At 41.7% G+C, this 18,242-nt stretch overlaps 1 protein-coding gene across 1 annotated transcript in view; it reads left to right on the top strand.

Annotated features, from left to right (window-relative positions):
• ANTXR1 (ANTXR cell adhesion molecule 1) overlaps positions 1-18,242 on the top strand; it is a 198,110-nt gene that overhangs the window by 109,507 nt on the left and 70,361 nt on the right. The window contains exons 15-16 of the mRNA XM_063448641.1: positions 15,157-15,252; positions 17,622-17,789. Coding sequence (XP_063304711.1) covers positions 15,157-15,252; positions 17,622-17,789 — 264 coding nt within the window. The remainder of the gene's footprint in view (positions 1-15,156; positions 15,253-17,621; positions 17,790-18,242) is intronic.

Here is an 18,242-nt window from a genome sequence, read left to right on the forward strand (position 1 = left end):
CCCTGTGTCTCTCTCTCCCCCACATCTCTTTTCCCCTCTGTCTCTTTCTCCCCCCTTTCCCTGTGTCTCTCTCCCCCACATCTCTCTTCCCCTCTGTCTCTTTCCCCCCCTTTCCCTCTCTCTCCCCCACATATCTCTTCCCCTCTGTCTCTCTCCCCCTTTCCATGTGTCTCTCTCTCTCTCCCCCACACATCTCTTCCCATCTGTCTCTCTCCCCCACATATCTCTCCCCCTCTGTCTCTCTCCCCCCTTTCCATGTGTCTCTCTCCCCCTGTCTCTCTATTCTCCCCCCTCTGCCTCTTTCTCCCTCCTTTCCCTTTGGCACTCTCCCTCCCCCTCTGTCTCTCTATTCTCCCCCCTCTGTCTCTCTATTCTCCCTCCTTTCCCTGTGGCACTCTCCCTCCCCCTCTGTCTCTCTATTCTCCCCCCTCTGTCTCTCTATTCTCCCTTCTTTCCCTGTGGCACTCTCCCTCCCCCTCTGTCTCTTTCTTGCACCCCCCTCTCTGTCTCTTTCTTGCACCCCCCCACCCATTCTCTCTCCCCCTCTATCTCTTTCTTGCACCCTCCCCCTCTGTCTGTTTCTTGCACCCTCCCCCTCTGTCTCTTTCTTGCACCCCCCCACCACCCATTCTCCCTCACCTCTGTCTCTTTCTTGCCCCCCCACCCCCCTACATGATAGGAGTCAGGGGGGCCGGCGCGTTCCACGCTGCAGCCTCGCCGGTCCGGCGGCACTCCTAATGCTGGGGGCTGAAGGAGGAGGGAGGAGCATGTCTCTGTACCATGCTCCCTCGCGGTTCCTGTGCTGTGAATTGTGGGAACCGCGATGGAGCATGGTATAGAGACATGCCCCTCCCTCCTCCTTCAGCCCCCAGCATTAGGAGTGCCGCCGGACCGGCGAGGCTGCCACCCGGTCCAGGGGCTCCAGCGTGCAATGCGGCCGCCGGCCGGCCCCCTCAGAGTATGTGCCACCGGACCGGCCACCCGGTGGCACATACATTGCCAGAGCAGCCCCCAGGTTCCGTGGCCCACCGGGAAATTTCACGGTATCCCGGTGGGCCAGTCCGGCCCTGGCTGTGTCTTTATGTCTCTGTAAGACAGTGTATGTATGTCTCTGTGTGTCTCTGCATCTTTATCACTGTGTTTGATTGATTGTGTGCCTTTTATGACTGTGTGTATGTATATCTTTGTGACTGTGTGCCTGAATAACTATGTGTGCGCGCCTAAATAGTAAAAGGGTTGGGGTGAGTAAGAGACACACAAAAGTCCTGAGCATAAATAAGAGATACACAAGGAGGCTGCAAGAGACACACAAGAGAATATCAGACACAGAAAGGAAGGATAAAATACACTAAAGGGGATGTAAGACACAAGAATCGTCAAAAAGGATAAGAAATGCAAAAGGGGCTAAAGGGTTAAGATGTTCAAAAGGGTGAAGACGCACCTATAAGTACCTGAGATGAGATGTAAATCCAGAATACAGGATACAAAGCAGAACAATTGTTAAGGCAGAGAGACAGACAGCAGTATACATTAGATTGCAACATTCAATAAAATACACTCATGAGAAGTGATTCAGATTGCAAGTACGACTGACTTAGTTTCAATGTTTATAAGAAATAATTCTATTTTTTAGAAAAATTAAATAATGTTATCCCATATTTAATTGATTAAGACAGCAATAAGCCATTTATGTTTTTGTCTGAAATATTTCTCATCACTATTTCCTGATTGTATCTAGACCTATAGAAAAATAAAAGAAAGCGCTCATAGGGGATTAACGTTAGACCATAAGTGTCCCCTTGGATTTATGTCACACTTACAGAATATCTGTATTTTTCAAGCTCATCAAATTGGTGGATCTCCCCAGATTCCTCGAAATTAGGATAGTAGATTAAGCATGCAAAAGATAAAAAATATCATAGTGCAGCACTGTTTGAAAAGTAAAATCACAGCTTTTAATGGTTACACTTACAACATAGTAGTAGTAAAAAGGCTCATCAAAATGATTCTGTTTTCTTCCATCAATGTGGGGCCAAAACGTCCTTATAAAGAGGTCAGGCAGGCAAAACAGATATACAGTTATAAAATAATAAAATGCCAATCAAATAAAAAGTCTCAAGTCTCTACGCGTTTCGTCTGGGTCACCAGACTTCCTCAGGAGTAGTGCTTCAATCCCTCTGGGGGCTTCAACTTCCTTATATAGGTCTCCCCGCCGGTATTTCAATCCAATTTTCGAAAAACCGATCAGCTGTGTGTCGGTTTGTTCATTCGCTCCATATATGGAGTTCCGGATCCTGCTTGTGGAACGCACGTGCGTTCCATAGACCCGGAAGCATCCACTTCCTCCTCATCTGAGCGGACGTGCGTCACTGGAACGCACGTGCGTTCCACTTCATCCGGTTTACATATCGGCATCAGAAGGTCCCCATAATGCAAACAGAAAAGAATAAAATGGAATTGAGTAAAATAGAATTACATCATATTAATGTTAGTGTACAATCATTGTAGATAAGTTTGTTTCGTTCTTTGTATATACAGTGTTATTTCTAGCCCATATCTGATTTGGTCTAAGACATAATAGAATCAGGGTTTTGTATTCCCACAGCTAATATTGGTCTATCAGGACCTGAATGCTATCCATTAGTATGTTAAAATCTCCTGCTCTATAACATTACTGAGCAATTCATACTATATATAGGGTTGTGTGTTTTAATCACACTTCTCTTATTTACATACTAAAAGTATATAATGTTGTTTAAATGTATAAGAAAAACAAGCTTATTACGGGGGCAACAGAAAAAAGGGGGGGAGGTTTGTGCAAGAGGTGATGGTGGCAAAGGGAGAGATTCTGGAGTCACTGGTCAAAAATATGCATATTAAATATATATATTTAGAATAAAATATACAAAATAAATAAATAAATAAATAAAAAATATAAATACAAATCAAAATAAAAATAAAATAAAAATAAAAATAAAAAAATAAAAATAAAAATAAAAAATAAAAATAAAAATAAAAATAAAAATAAATAAAAATAAAAATAAAAATAAAAATAAAAATAAAAATAAAAATAAAAATAAAAATAAAAATAAAAATAAAAATAAAAATAAAAATAAAAATAAAAAATAAATAAAGATAAAAATAAAAATAAAAATAAAAATAAAAATAAAAATAAAAATAAAAATAAAAATAAAAATAAAAATAAAAATAAAAAAGTTAAAGTATATGGATAGAATTAATAAAAATTGATGTTATAGAAAAAATTATTATAGAAAAAATTATAAATTATATATTATAAAAAACAAATCAAATCAAAATCCACATTTAATCCTAGTGGTTGTAAAGTTTTGAGCCTATGTATCCAGAATCCCTCCCTCTGTCTAAGTTTGGTGATAATGTCCCCTCCCCTTGCATCCAAAACAACTTGTTCAATGACAATCCAGGACAGACTATGTGTTCTGAAGCTGGGACACTGATTACAGTGTGTGGGGACTGAATGGTTCTGAACCCCCTTCCTTATATTGTTCAAATGTTCCAAAAAACGTATTTTGGCTTTCCGTCCGGTTCTCCCCACATACTGTGCCCCACAACCACACATGAGTAAATATACCACATTAGTGGATACACATGTTGTATTTCCTTTGATTTTGAATTCTTCTCCGGTGGTTGTGCTTTTAAAGGTTTCAATATGGCTTGGTCTCAATTTGCAGGCTTTACATTGCCCACATGTATAAAAACCCTTTCTACTATTATGTCTTCCAGTTTTATTAGGTAATTTAAAAAAGCTAGGTGTGAGATGTGTCGAGAGATTTCTCCCTTTCCTAGAAATAACACTGTATATACAAAGAACGAAACAAACTTATCTACAATGATTGTACACTAACATTAATATGATGTAATTCTATTTTACTCAATTCCATTTTATTCTTTTCTGTTTGCATTATGGGGACCTTCTGATGCCGATATGTAAACCGGATGAAGTGGAACGCACGTGCGTTCCAGTGACGCACGTCCGCTCAGATGAGGAGGAAGTGGATGCTTCCGGGTCTATGGAACGCACGTGCGTTCCACAAGCAGGATCCGGAACTCCATATATGGAGCGAATGAACAAACCGACACACAGCTGATCGGTTTTTCGAAAATTGGATTGAAATACCGGCGGGGAGACCTATATAAGGAAGTTGAAGCCCCCAGAGGGATTGAAGCACTACTCCTGAGGAAGTCTGGTGACCCAGACGAAACGCGTAGAGACTTGAGACTTTTTATTTGATTGGCATTTTATTATTTTATAACTGTATATCTGTTTTGCCTGCCTGACCTCTTTATAAGGACGTTTTGGCCCCACATTGATGGAAGAAAACAGAATCATTTTGATGAGCCTTTTTACTACTACTATGTTGTAAGTGTAACCATTAAAAGCTGTGATTTTACTTTTCAAACAGTGCTGCACTATGATATTTTTTATCTTTTGCATGCTTAATCTACTATCCTAATTTCGAGGAATCTGGGGAGATCCACCAATTTGATGAGCTTGAAAAATACAGATATTCTGTAAGTGTGACATAAATCCAAGGGGACACTTATGGTCTAACGTTAATCCCCTATGAGCGCTTTCTTTTATTTTTCTATAGGTCTAGATATATTCTGTTTTACCTTATATGTACTGTGAGGATTGAGAGGAATCCTTTTGTTATATCTGACCATAAAGGGAAGTAACTATTCTTTTTATTCTTATTTTACACTGCACCTGGGTGGTCTTATTTTGTATTTGTGTATTTCCTGATTGTGCAAGATCCGTCAGAATAGGTTTTACAAGTAACCTTTCCACTTGTTATTTATTAGAGGAATGGTATGTACCCAGGAGACATATAAACACCTAGCTTTTTCGGGGGTAATTTATGTATGTATCGACAATGTTTTTGAAGCCAAGCAGTAACACTGAGAGAGTATTGTGAAATGCTGTTTTGTGTTACTCATTCCCATTTACATACTCAATATAGAAAGAAGACCCAAATTACCAGATTTTACTAATTACATGACGTAAAGTCATGATTTTATAAAGGACACGGAGGCGAATATTATGCTTATCTCTTTCTTTATTATACCTCAGCAGCAAAGAGAAGGTATAAACATTCATAGAAAAAAGTTTTAACAGGTTCTCCAAGGGTTAACACAACATTATACCCTTAACCAATAGGAACAGTCCTTCTATCTATAACTACTCATGTGACCTTTCCTTTCCCTCTTTCTTTGGTCATGCCGAAGCTGTATCTTTATAACTTGAGAAGACACTGGAACACTTTATCCGTTGTGTCGAACATTCCCATATCGAACTTGTAGGAACTTGTCTGTGTGAACTGTGGTGACAACTGGTCATCCATGGTGTCGCTTATTGTGGATTAAGCTGTAATGGGATAGAGAAAAAAAGTGGTAAAATGTGATCTTAGGAACTGTTTGTCACAATGGTAGTGACTAAATCTTACTATATGTATTAGATATTACAGACTCACAAGTATATAAGCAACTGTTGTTCTATATAAATGAATTAAGTCTAGACAAAAGAAGACACTACAATGACCCTTATTCTATTGTTTATTGGGTGGGAATTTCACTCTTCTTTCGCCGATATAGGCTTGATATACTTACCGGGTGGGCCAATATTCGCCTCCGTGTCCTTTATAAAATCATGACTTTACGTCATGTAATTAGTAAAATCTGGTAATTTTATTAAAGGACACGGAGGCTCATATTATGCTAGTTCAAAGCTGTGCAATGACTGTTGATGATACGTGGTCTGTAGGGTGAAAATAATATTCCTTAAAGGTGGATTCTCGAGACCAATCTGCTGTCCGTAACAGGTCTTCCAGCCTGCATCCCAAGTTGAATACTTTAGATGCCATAGCTCCTCTAGTGGAGTGCGCTCCGTATACTGAGGTATCTATGCTTGCAGAGGTCATTATCCACTTCACCCATCGGGCTATCGTTATTGAAGATACTGGTTGATGTGGTGAGTTGATGGCCAGAAATAATTCATGATGTCCAGGGTTTCGAAATGCCTGTGTCCGTGTCTCATATTCTTTGAGACAGGCTATTGGGCACAGTTTTTTGTTGTGGGGGAATGCTGGATATGATACTGATGATGTCGCTGATTTAGTACGTCTGGAAATGTTAAACGTTACTCCCGTTGGAGTGAACGTGCGTGCATCGACGTCCAATGCCCTGACATCCGAGACTCTTTTGCAGGATATTAGGCATAAGAGCATGGCCAGTTTTGCTGATAGTTGTTTCATCGTGAGGTCAGAGTTCTGTGGCCATTGTTCCAAAAGGTTTAAGACCAAATTCACGTCCCATACTGTACTATATCGGGGTCGTGGTGGTCTTGCCAATCGAATTCCGCGTAAGAGTCTGCATACCAACAGATGTTTACCCGCTGGGAATCCTTCTATGCCCCTGTGTCCAGCGGATATTGCTGACCTGTATACATTGATGGTTCGGTATGCTAATCCTTGGTCGTATAGGTGTGTAATAAAACGTAACAGGTGGTTTACAGAGGCACATACGGGATCCACGTGTTGTTCCATGCACCAACCACTCCAGATGTTCCAAGCTTTAGAGTAGGATCTCCGTGTTCCAGGAGCCCAGGCTCCCGCCAGAAGTTCGAGAGTTGTTTGCGGAACGTTTGGCACGACCCAGGGTCCCCGGAAAGAAGCCATGCTAACAATTTGAGTTGTCCCTGCGTCATCAGAGGGTGTGGGTTCCCATCTGGGTCTGAAAGGAGACGTGGGTTCTCGGGTAGCATTCTGGGAAGATCTATGGACATCTCCATAAGTGAAGGGAACCAAGGCTGTGCAGTCCAGAATGGGGTTATGAGGACTAGGGACGTCCGTGCACGGTCGAGGTGTACTAGTGTTCGTGCCAGCAGAGCGAACGGAGGGAACGCGTATAATCGTTTGTTCGGCCATGGTTGTAGGAACGCGTCCGTAGCTAATGCGTCTGGGTCCGGTCTCCAGCTGAAGAACTCTGGGAGTTGTGCATTCAACCGCGACGCAAACAGGTCTATATACATCGGACCCCATAGTGTTTGCAATCGTAGGAACGTCTCTCGGTTCAGGCGCCAATCGCTGGTATCCCGTAGGTGTCTGGAGTTCCAATCCGCTACGGTATTTGAAAGTCCCGGGATGTATTCGGCCCGTACTGTTATGTTGCGTTCTAAGCAAAACTGCCAAAATTCTGTGGCTAAGTCTGCCAGGATTTTGGACTTGGTGCCGCCGAGGCGGTTGATGTACTGTACGGCTGATACGTTGTCCATCCTCAAGATGATGGAGCAATGTGTCGCGGGGCCCAGCAGGCTCTTTAGCGCGAACGATCCCGCCATTAATTCCAGGCTGTTGATATGTAGTGTCCTCTCCGATTGGGACCATTTTCCGCCTGTGGAGGTATGTCCACAGCGCGCTCCCCAGCCCCGTGTGCTGGCATCTGATTCTATTACGCAATCCGGGTTGTTGCCGAAGATTGCTCTGCCGTTCCACGCTTCCATGTGCTGTAGCCACCACTTGAGCTCCTCCTTGGCTGTGTGATCGAGTGGCACAGAGTCTGAGTAGGAGTGTCCTGAGCGTAGTTGTGCGGCTTTTAGTCTCTGTAGGGCCCTGTAGTGCAGGGGTCCCGGGAAGATCGCTTGTATGGAAGCGGAAAGGAGTCCAATTATTCTGGCTAGTTGTCTGACCGTGAGTATTGGACGAGCCAATGTTCTGCGGATCTCCTTCTTGATGATTTTTATCTTTGAGGGTGGTAGGCTTAGGGTCCCCAAGACCGCCCCTATCTCGAATCCTAGGAATTCTAAGGACTGGGAGGGGACTAGTACCGACTTCTCCCAGTTGATTAGAAATCCCAGGTTTTGTAGAAGTGTTATTGCCCAATATAAGTGTTGTTGTAGTAGTAGGGTGTCTTGTGCCATGATCAGCATATCGTCCAGATATATGAACATGCGAACCCCTCTGCTGCGTAGCAGCGCAACCACTGGTTTTAACAGTTTTGTAAAGCACCATGGTGTTGATGATAGGCCAAACGGTAGGCACTGGAACCTCCACGTCTGAGTGTCCCAACGGAATTGAAGGAGATGTTGACATTCCTTCGCAATGGGGATGGTGAGATATGCATCTTGGAGGTCTAGCTTGACCATCCAATCCCCCAGCCTGAGAAGATCTCGTAGGCAATGAATCCCTTCCATTTTGAAATGGTGATATCTTACAAACGCATTGAGCGGGCGTAGGTTGATCACTGGCCTTACCCCACCGCCTTTCTTGGGGACCAGGAACAGGTTGCTCAGGAAGCCTGGGGAGTGAGGTGCGACCTGATAGATCGCTCCCTTCTCCTCCAGTGCTCTGATTTCCTTCGACACGAGTTCTCTGTCCCGTGGGGTGAACACCATCCGCCTTGGCATTGCGGATTGGGTTGGGCCCTTTACGAATTCTATGTGGTACCCTGCTACTGTGTTGAGAATCCAGGCATCGGACGTGAGTCTGTGCCATGCCCCGATAAATTTGGAAAGTCTGCCCCCCACGTGTGAGGTACGAGAGAGGGGAGGGGGGAAAGCACTTACCATAAGGTCGTCGGCCGTATGTGGAACCCCTGTGTCCTCTGGGCTGCCACGATCTGCCCCTGACCGGGAAGAAAGGTGCGGGGGTTCTGGTCTCCGTCTGTGGGAACCTTGGAGTAGTGGGGCCTCGGTAGCCCCGATGGGAGCTCCGTGATGGGCGGCTGGACAGGCGGCCCTTGTACCTGCCAGCCCCTCCAAAAACCTTTGGGGAGAACACCCGTTTCAGGTTTGTTTGTGCCTTATCTATGGCTGTAAATGTGCTCACGTAGTTGCCCAGCTCTTTTACAAAATTGTCTCCGAAAAGGAGGCCTTTTGCCTGGGGTCCAGGCTCGGTTATGGCCATGTTGACCAGTTTAGGGTCTATCTTCATTAGAATTGTTTTCCGCCTCTCAGTACTAAGTGCGGCATTGGAGTTGCCGATGAGGCAGATAGAGCGTTGCGCCCACTCTCGGATCTCTAAGGGATCTAGTGGTGCGCCACCTGAGAGTGTCGCTTCGACTAAGTCGAAGATTTTTGCGCTGGGGCCCAAGGAGTCAAGCACCTTGTCCTGGCAGTGGCGTAAGGAGTAGTCCAGCCCTTTTTTGGCTTTCCAGCCTGCTTTACCCAGGAACTGGGCAATCTTAGGGTCCACCTCCGGTGTGGCGCAAGCCATATCGGGGACCGTTGGGCGTGGGCACTCTGCTCTTAACTTATTCCTGATTGTTTTATCCAGGGGCTTCCTGATCCTGGCCGCTATATATTGGGCCACATGGTCAGCTGGGAACCAGTCTGTAGACCTAGGATGTTGGAGGTCATCTGGGTTAAATAGGGGCTCGCCCTGAGGGTCTAGGATGATGGAGTCATCCGTGGACCCTTTACCCTTAGCTGGTGTGATTGCCAGGTTGCGCTCAGGGGAAGAGTTCCCTGATTCCAAAGAGCCGATTTCCTCGGACTCACTCATTACCTCCTCTATGTCCGAACCAGAGTCGGATGTCTCTGTCTGGGCTTTTGCCCATTTCCACGTCCTCACCGTTTTTGCCCGGCGGGTGGCTCTCTTACGTGGGGGCCCCACGTCCTCAGTAGTGACAGGGCGTGACCTGTCCGTCATGCTGATTTTGGAGGTGTGTTTGCCCGTATGGTGGGTCTTCTCCGAAGCCTTACGGCCGCTGAGGGACGCAGGCTTGTCAGTTTGGGCCTTGGGGCGGAGGCCGCTGGGGTTGTTGTTAGACGCCAGTATGGCGTTACTAATAGATTGTGTCAGGTTCTCTGACATCGCCCCCATTGCCGTGAAAATGGCTTGGGTGACCGATTTGGTCATGGTGGCATCCAGAAGCGAGTGAAACTCCTCAGAGTTCAACTGCTCCATGGATGCCATGTCCTCTCTCTGTGGGGAGCATGGACGTGTTAACTGGGACACGTGTTGTATGATGTCCTTGCTGATATCAGTGGGTGTGGAAACCCCTTGGTCCCTGAGGTGCTGCATTACAGGCAGGTTATACAAATTTCTTGGGACGCTATTTAGTAAAACAGGTATGTTAGGGTATACTGGATGACCCAGTGAATTTGCCCCAAATAGTAAAAAGGTGTGTGGAAAAAAGCTATCCCTTTAAACCCTATGTAGGGAAAAGGCAGAAGTAACTACTTGGGCAGTGAGCTCTGCTATTTTGCAAAGGGGATTCAGGCACAAACAAAGGCTGTCAGCTTACCGAGTGTTCCCTCCGGAATGGCCGCCAGGGAGCACTGGTAAGCTGCCAGCCAATGCCGAAAGCCAATCCCTGAGCGCCCGCCCTCAGATACAGGGGGCGGGCGGAGAAAAAGCGCGGCAAGGACCAGCCAGACTGCTGGAAAATGGCCGCCGCGCCGTGCGGCCGTTATTGCGCATGCGCGAGCGGTCTCTGGGTTCAGAGCGCTCGCGCCGGTAACGGCCGCCGCGATTCGCAGGAGGATGAAGTAGAACGGGTAATAAACTACCCGGGGAGGTGTGGGAGGGGGGTTAACCGCCGGAGGGGGGAGGGAAACCCCAGTGAAGTCCTCTATCTGCACCAGGCGCCGATAGGCACCGGTCGGTAGCAGAGCAGAAGGATTAACATATCCCACACATAGGATTAAGACATGTAAATAACATTGAAAATAACATTAAATTAAAGACATCAGTAAAAAGAAGCTTTAACAATCTAAATAAGTTGCTCTGAGGAGAGCTAAAGTTAGATGGTACTTAGCTGAGGCAGCAGCAAAGAAAGAGGGAAAGGAAAGGTCACATGAGTAGTTATAGATAGAAGGACTGTTCCTATTGGTTAAGGGTATAATGTTGTGTTAACCCTTGGAGAACCTGTTAAAACTTTTTTCTATGAATGTTTATACCTTCTCTTTGCTGCTGAGGTATAATAAAGAAAGAGATAAGCATAATATGAGCCTCCGTGTCCTTTAATAAAATCCAATCTGTCTCCTGCTTCCTGCAGACTTTCACATTCTTACATGTTTACCCAGCTACATTACTGTCTAAATCCATCTGGCAATCACTTTATTTTATGTACTCCTCTGTGGGGAGACTATTCTATAAATTAACCACAAATTCTGTTTTGGAAAGTCTGACCCCTCTAATCGTGCATTGGTGATGATAATAGGTAACGTGTGTCTATCTGTACATTATCTGTATTTCAAATCTGCAGCAATATGCATGCTTATGACTTTAAACATGTTCCATGTGATGTTTTTTTTTTTGAGTATAGTGTAAATATTATTTGAGTGTAAATATTACTTATTTAACTTGCTTTCCAGTGCTTTCAGTGGTTAACAAGAAATTGTTAGTATACGTCAGTGGAGGTATTTCTGATGTTAGTTCTGATCTTACACACACTTCAATATTTTCAAGGTATTGGTTAAAGGAACACTTTAGTCTAAGGAATACAAAGAGCTGTATTCCTAACTGTCACGGGTTGCAAGGTCTCTTAGTGTCCCTTGGTCGCCGCTTCTCTAATCCTCCGCTGGTCCGGGATTCAGCTACAGCATACAGTGATTCTAGCCCTCTGGAACATTGTAAAATTCCCCAATATAGTGGCCAAGACCAGTCGTATTGGGTAAAGGAATCATTCTGACTTTATTAGGCCACTGGGCTTGTTATGCAATGCCCCTAGCAGGGGTTTCTAATTCAAAATCACAGGGGTTTCCTTCCCACAAGCCATTGTATTTGAGAGATAATTGAACTCAATTAAGCTAATCCAATTATCTCTCAAATAGGAAAACATACATAAAATTTTTACATATCACAAAATACATGACAACAGCATCAGAAAAATATATATTCCTGAATAGCCCCGATCTGAGCGCACAACATATTTAAAAAGCACTCAGATCGGTTCAGTAAAACAATGGTTATGTTCGTGCCTGGCAGAGGTGGTATTGTCAATTTCAAAAGGGGTTAATTTGATTGTATGAGATGTCAGGGCTTCCAACCTAAATTCCTCTTTGAAGCTGGGACCCCCAACAGAACTACTTTGTAAGGCATGAGAAGTCAGACATAAGTAGCCTGGAAGTCTGGTTTCAACACAAACTAACTGCACAACAGCTTTTACATGATACAATTAAAGGGGTACTATAGTCACCAGAACAAGTACAGCGTTTTGCTGTAATCACTGCCTTTTCAGAGAGAATGCAGTGTTTACATTACAGCCCAGTAATAACTTCACTGGCCACTCCTCAGATGGCTGTTAGAGATCCTTTCTGGGTCATGGCTGCCTAAAATGCATCCAAACATTCAGTGTCTCCTCCCTCTGCATGCAGACACTGAACTTTCCTCATAGAGATTAATGGATTCAAGTAATCTCTATGAGGAGATGCTGATTGGCCAGGGCTGTGTTTGAATCATGGTGGCTCTGCCCCTGATCTGCCTCCTTGTCAGTCTCAGCCAATCCTATGAGGAAGAATTGTGATTGGATCAGGCTACCACTTCTGCTAATGTCAGCAGGCAGAGGGCAGGTCCAAAGGAAACAGAGCCAGAGCTAGCAGCTCCACACTTGAATACAAGTAAGATTTTGCTATTTTTAGGGAGGCATAAGGGGACCAGGGGGACTAGATGGTGGTTTTAACCCTATACGGTCAGGAAAACATGTTTGTGTTCCTGACCCTATACTGCTCATTTAAGGTGTGTTTGTTAGGTAGTTTGCAGTATTGTGTGTGATACCTGACCAGGGTGGTCAAGTACAGGTCAAGGGAAGGAACTGCGATAACAGCTACTGGCTAAAAAACTAAAACAGGCAATAGTTTGCCAATTGCACCTAAATTATTGCACCAGATGTTGTCACTAATGATGTATAAAAAATAAGAGCAAAACACAAATGGTTTTATATAAAATAATTGCCCTGTAAATTTCCTTCAACAATCTGGCATTTTCAGTAGCAAGCAAAAAGTCTCCTTGTGATAAAAACTTGCTTTTTTGTTACATGTAATCCATATACCTAAACAAAATAAAAGGTGAAAATATAACCAAATGTATCACGTGTAGCATAATGAACTCATTTCACAGTGCAAAGAAGATCCATTTGATGCTGGGAACAGTCTATTGAAAATGTTTAGCAAAATGTATTTTATTATAATATAACTTGTGAATTTTTAACAGATTAATGCAATAGAGAATATCTTGTCAAGCTACGACCGTGTACATAATCTGAGTGATTGTTAAAACAGTTTAAAGGGACTTTCCACTGCCCAAACACACTCCACTGTCCCATATATATATATATATATATATATATATATGTATATATATATATATATATATATATATATATATATATATATATATTTTAAAAAGCATGCATTTAATTATGCATTTTTCAAAAAACACTTGCAAATTTTGCAAATGTCTTGTCTGCAGATTTTGCAAGCCCTCCCCTTCTAACCCATCCAAAATCTCTGTGGCTGTCCAATCACAGACTTCCAATGCAGCTAAATGAGACGTATTTGCAAAGCAGGTGCTCTGGACAACTGGTGCCTCTTGAGTTTAGCTCCACTGAGCTAAACAAACCAGGAAGCAACAAGGCCGGTTGTCTGCTTGAAAGCCAGGGTGGTGTAACAAGGTTCATTTATAAAAGTGCCAATTTCTATAGAAATCTGCACTTTTTGTAAAATGAAAAAATGAGGACACTCTTCGCAACATAAAGCATTTCAGCAAGCTAAAGTGCTATAGGTGTTTGCACTTTATAAGAGCCATTAGTTTTAGGAACACCACTGCTAACTTTGCCAAGCAAAATAAACTGCAACATTCTATCTTAGGTTGGAATGTATTCAGGACCATCATTCTCAACAGATATTTGTAGTTCTTTCCTGAATATCAATACTGTAGTTATGGCAATATCTTCCATAAATTGTGAGGTCTTATTTGACTGTCCCACCTATCATTTGAAAACATCAAATAACTTGGATTTTGTGCAGGTTCAATTTTTAGAACTCATTGATAGTTACATTATTATTATTATTATTATGTTATTATTTATATAGCACCATCAGATTCCGTAGCGCAGTACAATGGGAATGTGTGTGATATCCTACTGTCAGCTGCAGATATTCTGTATTTAATAAATATTTTCATAGTAGAGGAGGTATGCTCTTTCTAAAATAACTGCCCACACACATCAGTGTGCTATGCGCCAAGTGCTTCACTGTAATGTATTAAATACAATAATAACACAACCAATTCCAATATTACATCAACTCGTATTAATGATTTTCTTTTAAACATATGTCAGATTTCCCCTTTCTGCACCAGTAGATGAACACATTATTTCTTTGAAGGCATGAATGTTTAATAAATAATAATGTGAGCATATAACTGAAATACTGTATTTGTGGATAGCTTCTTCTTGGCAATAGGATTCCATTTCTTAAATAGCTATAAAGCAAATGCAATGCTTATAAAAAGAAATAATTACATGCAATATATTTTATTATTGTTAACATTAATAAAACACATTCCAAAGTGCTGTCCAATGGGTGGACTAAGAGGCGAGTTGGACACACAGGACACACAGGAACAGAGGGGGTTGAGGGCCCTGCTCAGTGAGCTTACATGCTAGAGAGAGTGGGGTAAGTGACACAAATGTAAAGGTAGGGTAGAAAAGTAGGTAGCTAGAATAGTTTTCAATGAGGGCTTAGTTGTTGGGTTGTTTTTTTTGTTTTGTTTTGTTTTGTTTTGTTGGATCACAAAATTGCAGTAGAGGAAGCAAGGTGCAGGGAGGAAAAACAGTTTCATTGATATGATTTCCTGTAGAAGTGAGTTTTCAATGATTTTTCGAATGAATGGAGACAGTGCAGCTCTAGAAGAATCTCAAAGGTGAGCATCAGAGGATAGACATAAGTCTTTAGCAGAACGTGGGGCATACTTTTGTACTAGGATAGGTATGTAGGAGCAGCACTATGTAGAGATTTTATAACACTGTTCTGGTAATAAAAATGGCAAGATGTATGCCATTAAATCTTGCATTGCGTCCTGCACAAAACATTTTTCAGTGGTTTCAATATTCAATACGGTATTCTTGTTGTCGATCGCTGTAGAGAGCTTACTGCATATCTTGTGTTATGTGCAGGAAGAAGAAGACGATGGACTTCCTAAAAAGAAATGGCCCACAGTGGACGCTTCCTACTATGGAGGCAGAGGAGTTGGTGGGATTAAGAGGATGGAGGTAAATGGCCTACTATGACATGAAAACATTTGCATCTAATAATAATGTTAAGCTTAACTTCTAAAAAACACATATGAAATTGTATCTGTGTGCTCCAGCTCTCATAGAATGTATCATGCTTTTCTTCCTACTGTTTCTGCCCATAGTATTTATTCTCTGTATTATTTATTATATGATGCATAATGCACATAAATAGTATGATACACATTGATATACAAAATAATCTAATTCAACACTCTTTATGGAGGATAAAATGTTAAAAATCGAAAGAAAAGGGAAATGGGAAACTATGAGCCAAATGGGCAAATAATTATACTCCTCTGTGGAGGGGGGGAGGGGGAGGGGGAATAACCCCTGCTTAGTTAACTACCAAAATAAAAAATAAAAAAAGCAGGAGGATAGTAATGATAGTTGGTACACTGTGAAGAGTGGAAATAATATAGAGTACAATAAACCGTAAATAAATAAAATAAATGTAACTTTTATTTAAATAAAATAAAATAATATTCACCAACACACACACAAGCTTACATATGTGAAATGCAATAAATAATAATAACCATCCATTTCAAATGTGACAAATAATAAAATTATTAAAAAGTATTGGACTATCTACTAAATAATGAAAGTGTCAATTCAAGAAGATGCCCCAAATAATCTCAGCATCATCCTAAGGGTTTGATGACCTCTAGTAGTGGAACTATAAAATATCAATTGGCAGAAAGACAGGATACAATGGTATATATTGAGTTACATAGTCCAATGACCCTCATTGCTTTTTGGTTATCCAGTGATATGCCAAATCAGCTTGCAGTATATTCAGATCACACTGTCTAACTGAAACCTATTTGGATATAATTTTGGAGACCATTTTTGAACAGCTGACCTCTTACCTGATCCATCGGTCCCGCTCCCTGCCAACTAAGGGCCAGAAGCTAGTGAAAGACTTTCATCCCATTAGCTTCTTTGAGGATTCCTCATTGAAGCCTTGATTTATTGCCACAAATAGAGAGGCAGAGCAGAGAGGTGTTGTGTGCTGTCTTCATTAGAAATTGTTTAACCCCTTAATGTAAAATGAGATTAGGTTGTTATGGTACCCAGAGTATTCCTTTAACACTTCAAGCAACTGAAAACACTATTGCACTAAACACTAATTAAAATTTTACATTATACAGCCCACTATAAGCCCCAACTATCCTATCTTTCAGGCACAAAACCCACAACAAATATAGGGATTATTCACTAAACAATAAGCGATGGTGCAAAATGGGGCCAAAGTAGCAACTTTTTCAGACTGTCTATTTTTTCAGATTAGCTAGTTTGATCTTAATGCTGCGGCTTTATTGTCTTTTCATACACTGTTCAGTAAACACACTCCTGGTTTTTGAAATCTACTTTTAGATATTTGTGACACTTCTGGGCTCCACTATAGTTAGCCTTGTCCTTTGGGAGACACTATCTGTAATTAAAACAGTTCTCAACTATACCATGGTTTAATACAAACTTCACAATGTATTCAAGCAGTACAAATGCATTATTTAGATTTGTGGTTTAATCACTAAACAGGCACTATGTAAAATTGGAAATTGGGCATGGAACATCACACATCTCTCAACTGAGACACTGACAAGTTTAATATGGTGGCCTTTTTGTGTTGTTGGTTTTTGTAGTGCAAAACCTGTACTTAAATTGGGAAAATAAATAAATTCATTGACTAAGTAGAAGTCAGCTAGCCAGCCATGATAATAAATATCACAGATCTTTTTTCCTGGAGTAACTCATTTTCGCAGCTACAGCGTTTTCTCCTATGAATAGCAAAGTGAGCAGTATGATTCATTATATACATGGTCGACCCTAAATCAGTATAGTAAGGGAGCTATAGGACATTTCAGAACTATTGAATCGACATTTTATATCCTGCTGTATAGATGCAGAAATCTGGAGTCATAAAACCCTAACAAAAATGTAAATTCCCCGCCTTCAAATCTCTTATCCTAACCTTAAAATCAATAAAGGTATAATCCTTAATCCCAATCCCTTAATTTAACATCCACAAAAATTCTAAAATCCCTAAATCCCTAACCCTTAACTTCCTAGTTCTATTCAAACTTTGCTAATCCCATATCCATTTCCTAGGTGTTAAAATAGACACTAAAACAATAAACTCCAGGTTACCAACACACAAATGAAGCTAAAAACAGCTAGTGACAAAATTGCAGGACCAACATGGCTGGCAATGAAGCATTCCTTTCCATAATAGATGCCTAATCTTAAAAAGATGACTAGATGTAAACTAACTAGTTCACAGATTTTCCACAAGTGGGATTTTATTTCTGTCAACAAAAAAAACAAGCACTTGTTTCTTCCAGGTGCGTTGGGGTGAAAGAGGTTCGACAGAAGAAGGAGCTAAACTGGAGAAAGCCAAAAATGCCCGGGTGAAAATGCCTGAACAGGAGTATGAATTCCCATCACCAAAGATCCTCAACAATAACTTAGGAAAGCCAATCTCTTCCAGGAAGTGGTACTCCCCTATTAAGGTAAGTTTTATTACACATTTATCTTTTTAAAGATATTATCTGTGACAAGTGTGTAGTGCAGTGCAAAATTTAGATAGATAACCACCCGTGCTTTATATCTGTTATAATAATCTCGTAATTGCACTTTTAAAGGAGATGCGCAGAACATTCACATTGCAAAATGGAGTTTTGCAAACACTTTACTGAATTTGAATGAGAATATACTATAGCTTAGATCATATTGTCAGCACAATGTTCATGGTCCATCCATCTGCCTGTGTGACCAGAGTGTAGAAAATATATGATATCAGAAAGCAGGTTCTTAGTTACAATCAGACTCGTGTGATCAATCAGTGTCTCTATCTTCCAGTCACAGCCATCTGATAATGGAGAAGACATATTTAAAGAGATCTTTCCAAACTACACAAAAATATGTAGCTTTTAATGTTGATCAATGTACATTGAATAACAAGT

This window comes from Pelobates fuscus, chromosome 3 (genome assembly GCF_036172605.1).
Source record: "Pelobates fuscus isolate aPelFus1 chromosome 3, aPelFus1.pri, whole genome shotgun sequence".
NCBI lineage: Eukaryota > Metazoa > Chordata > Amphibia > Anura > Pelobatidae > Pelobates > Pelobates fuscus.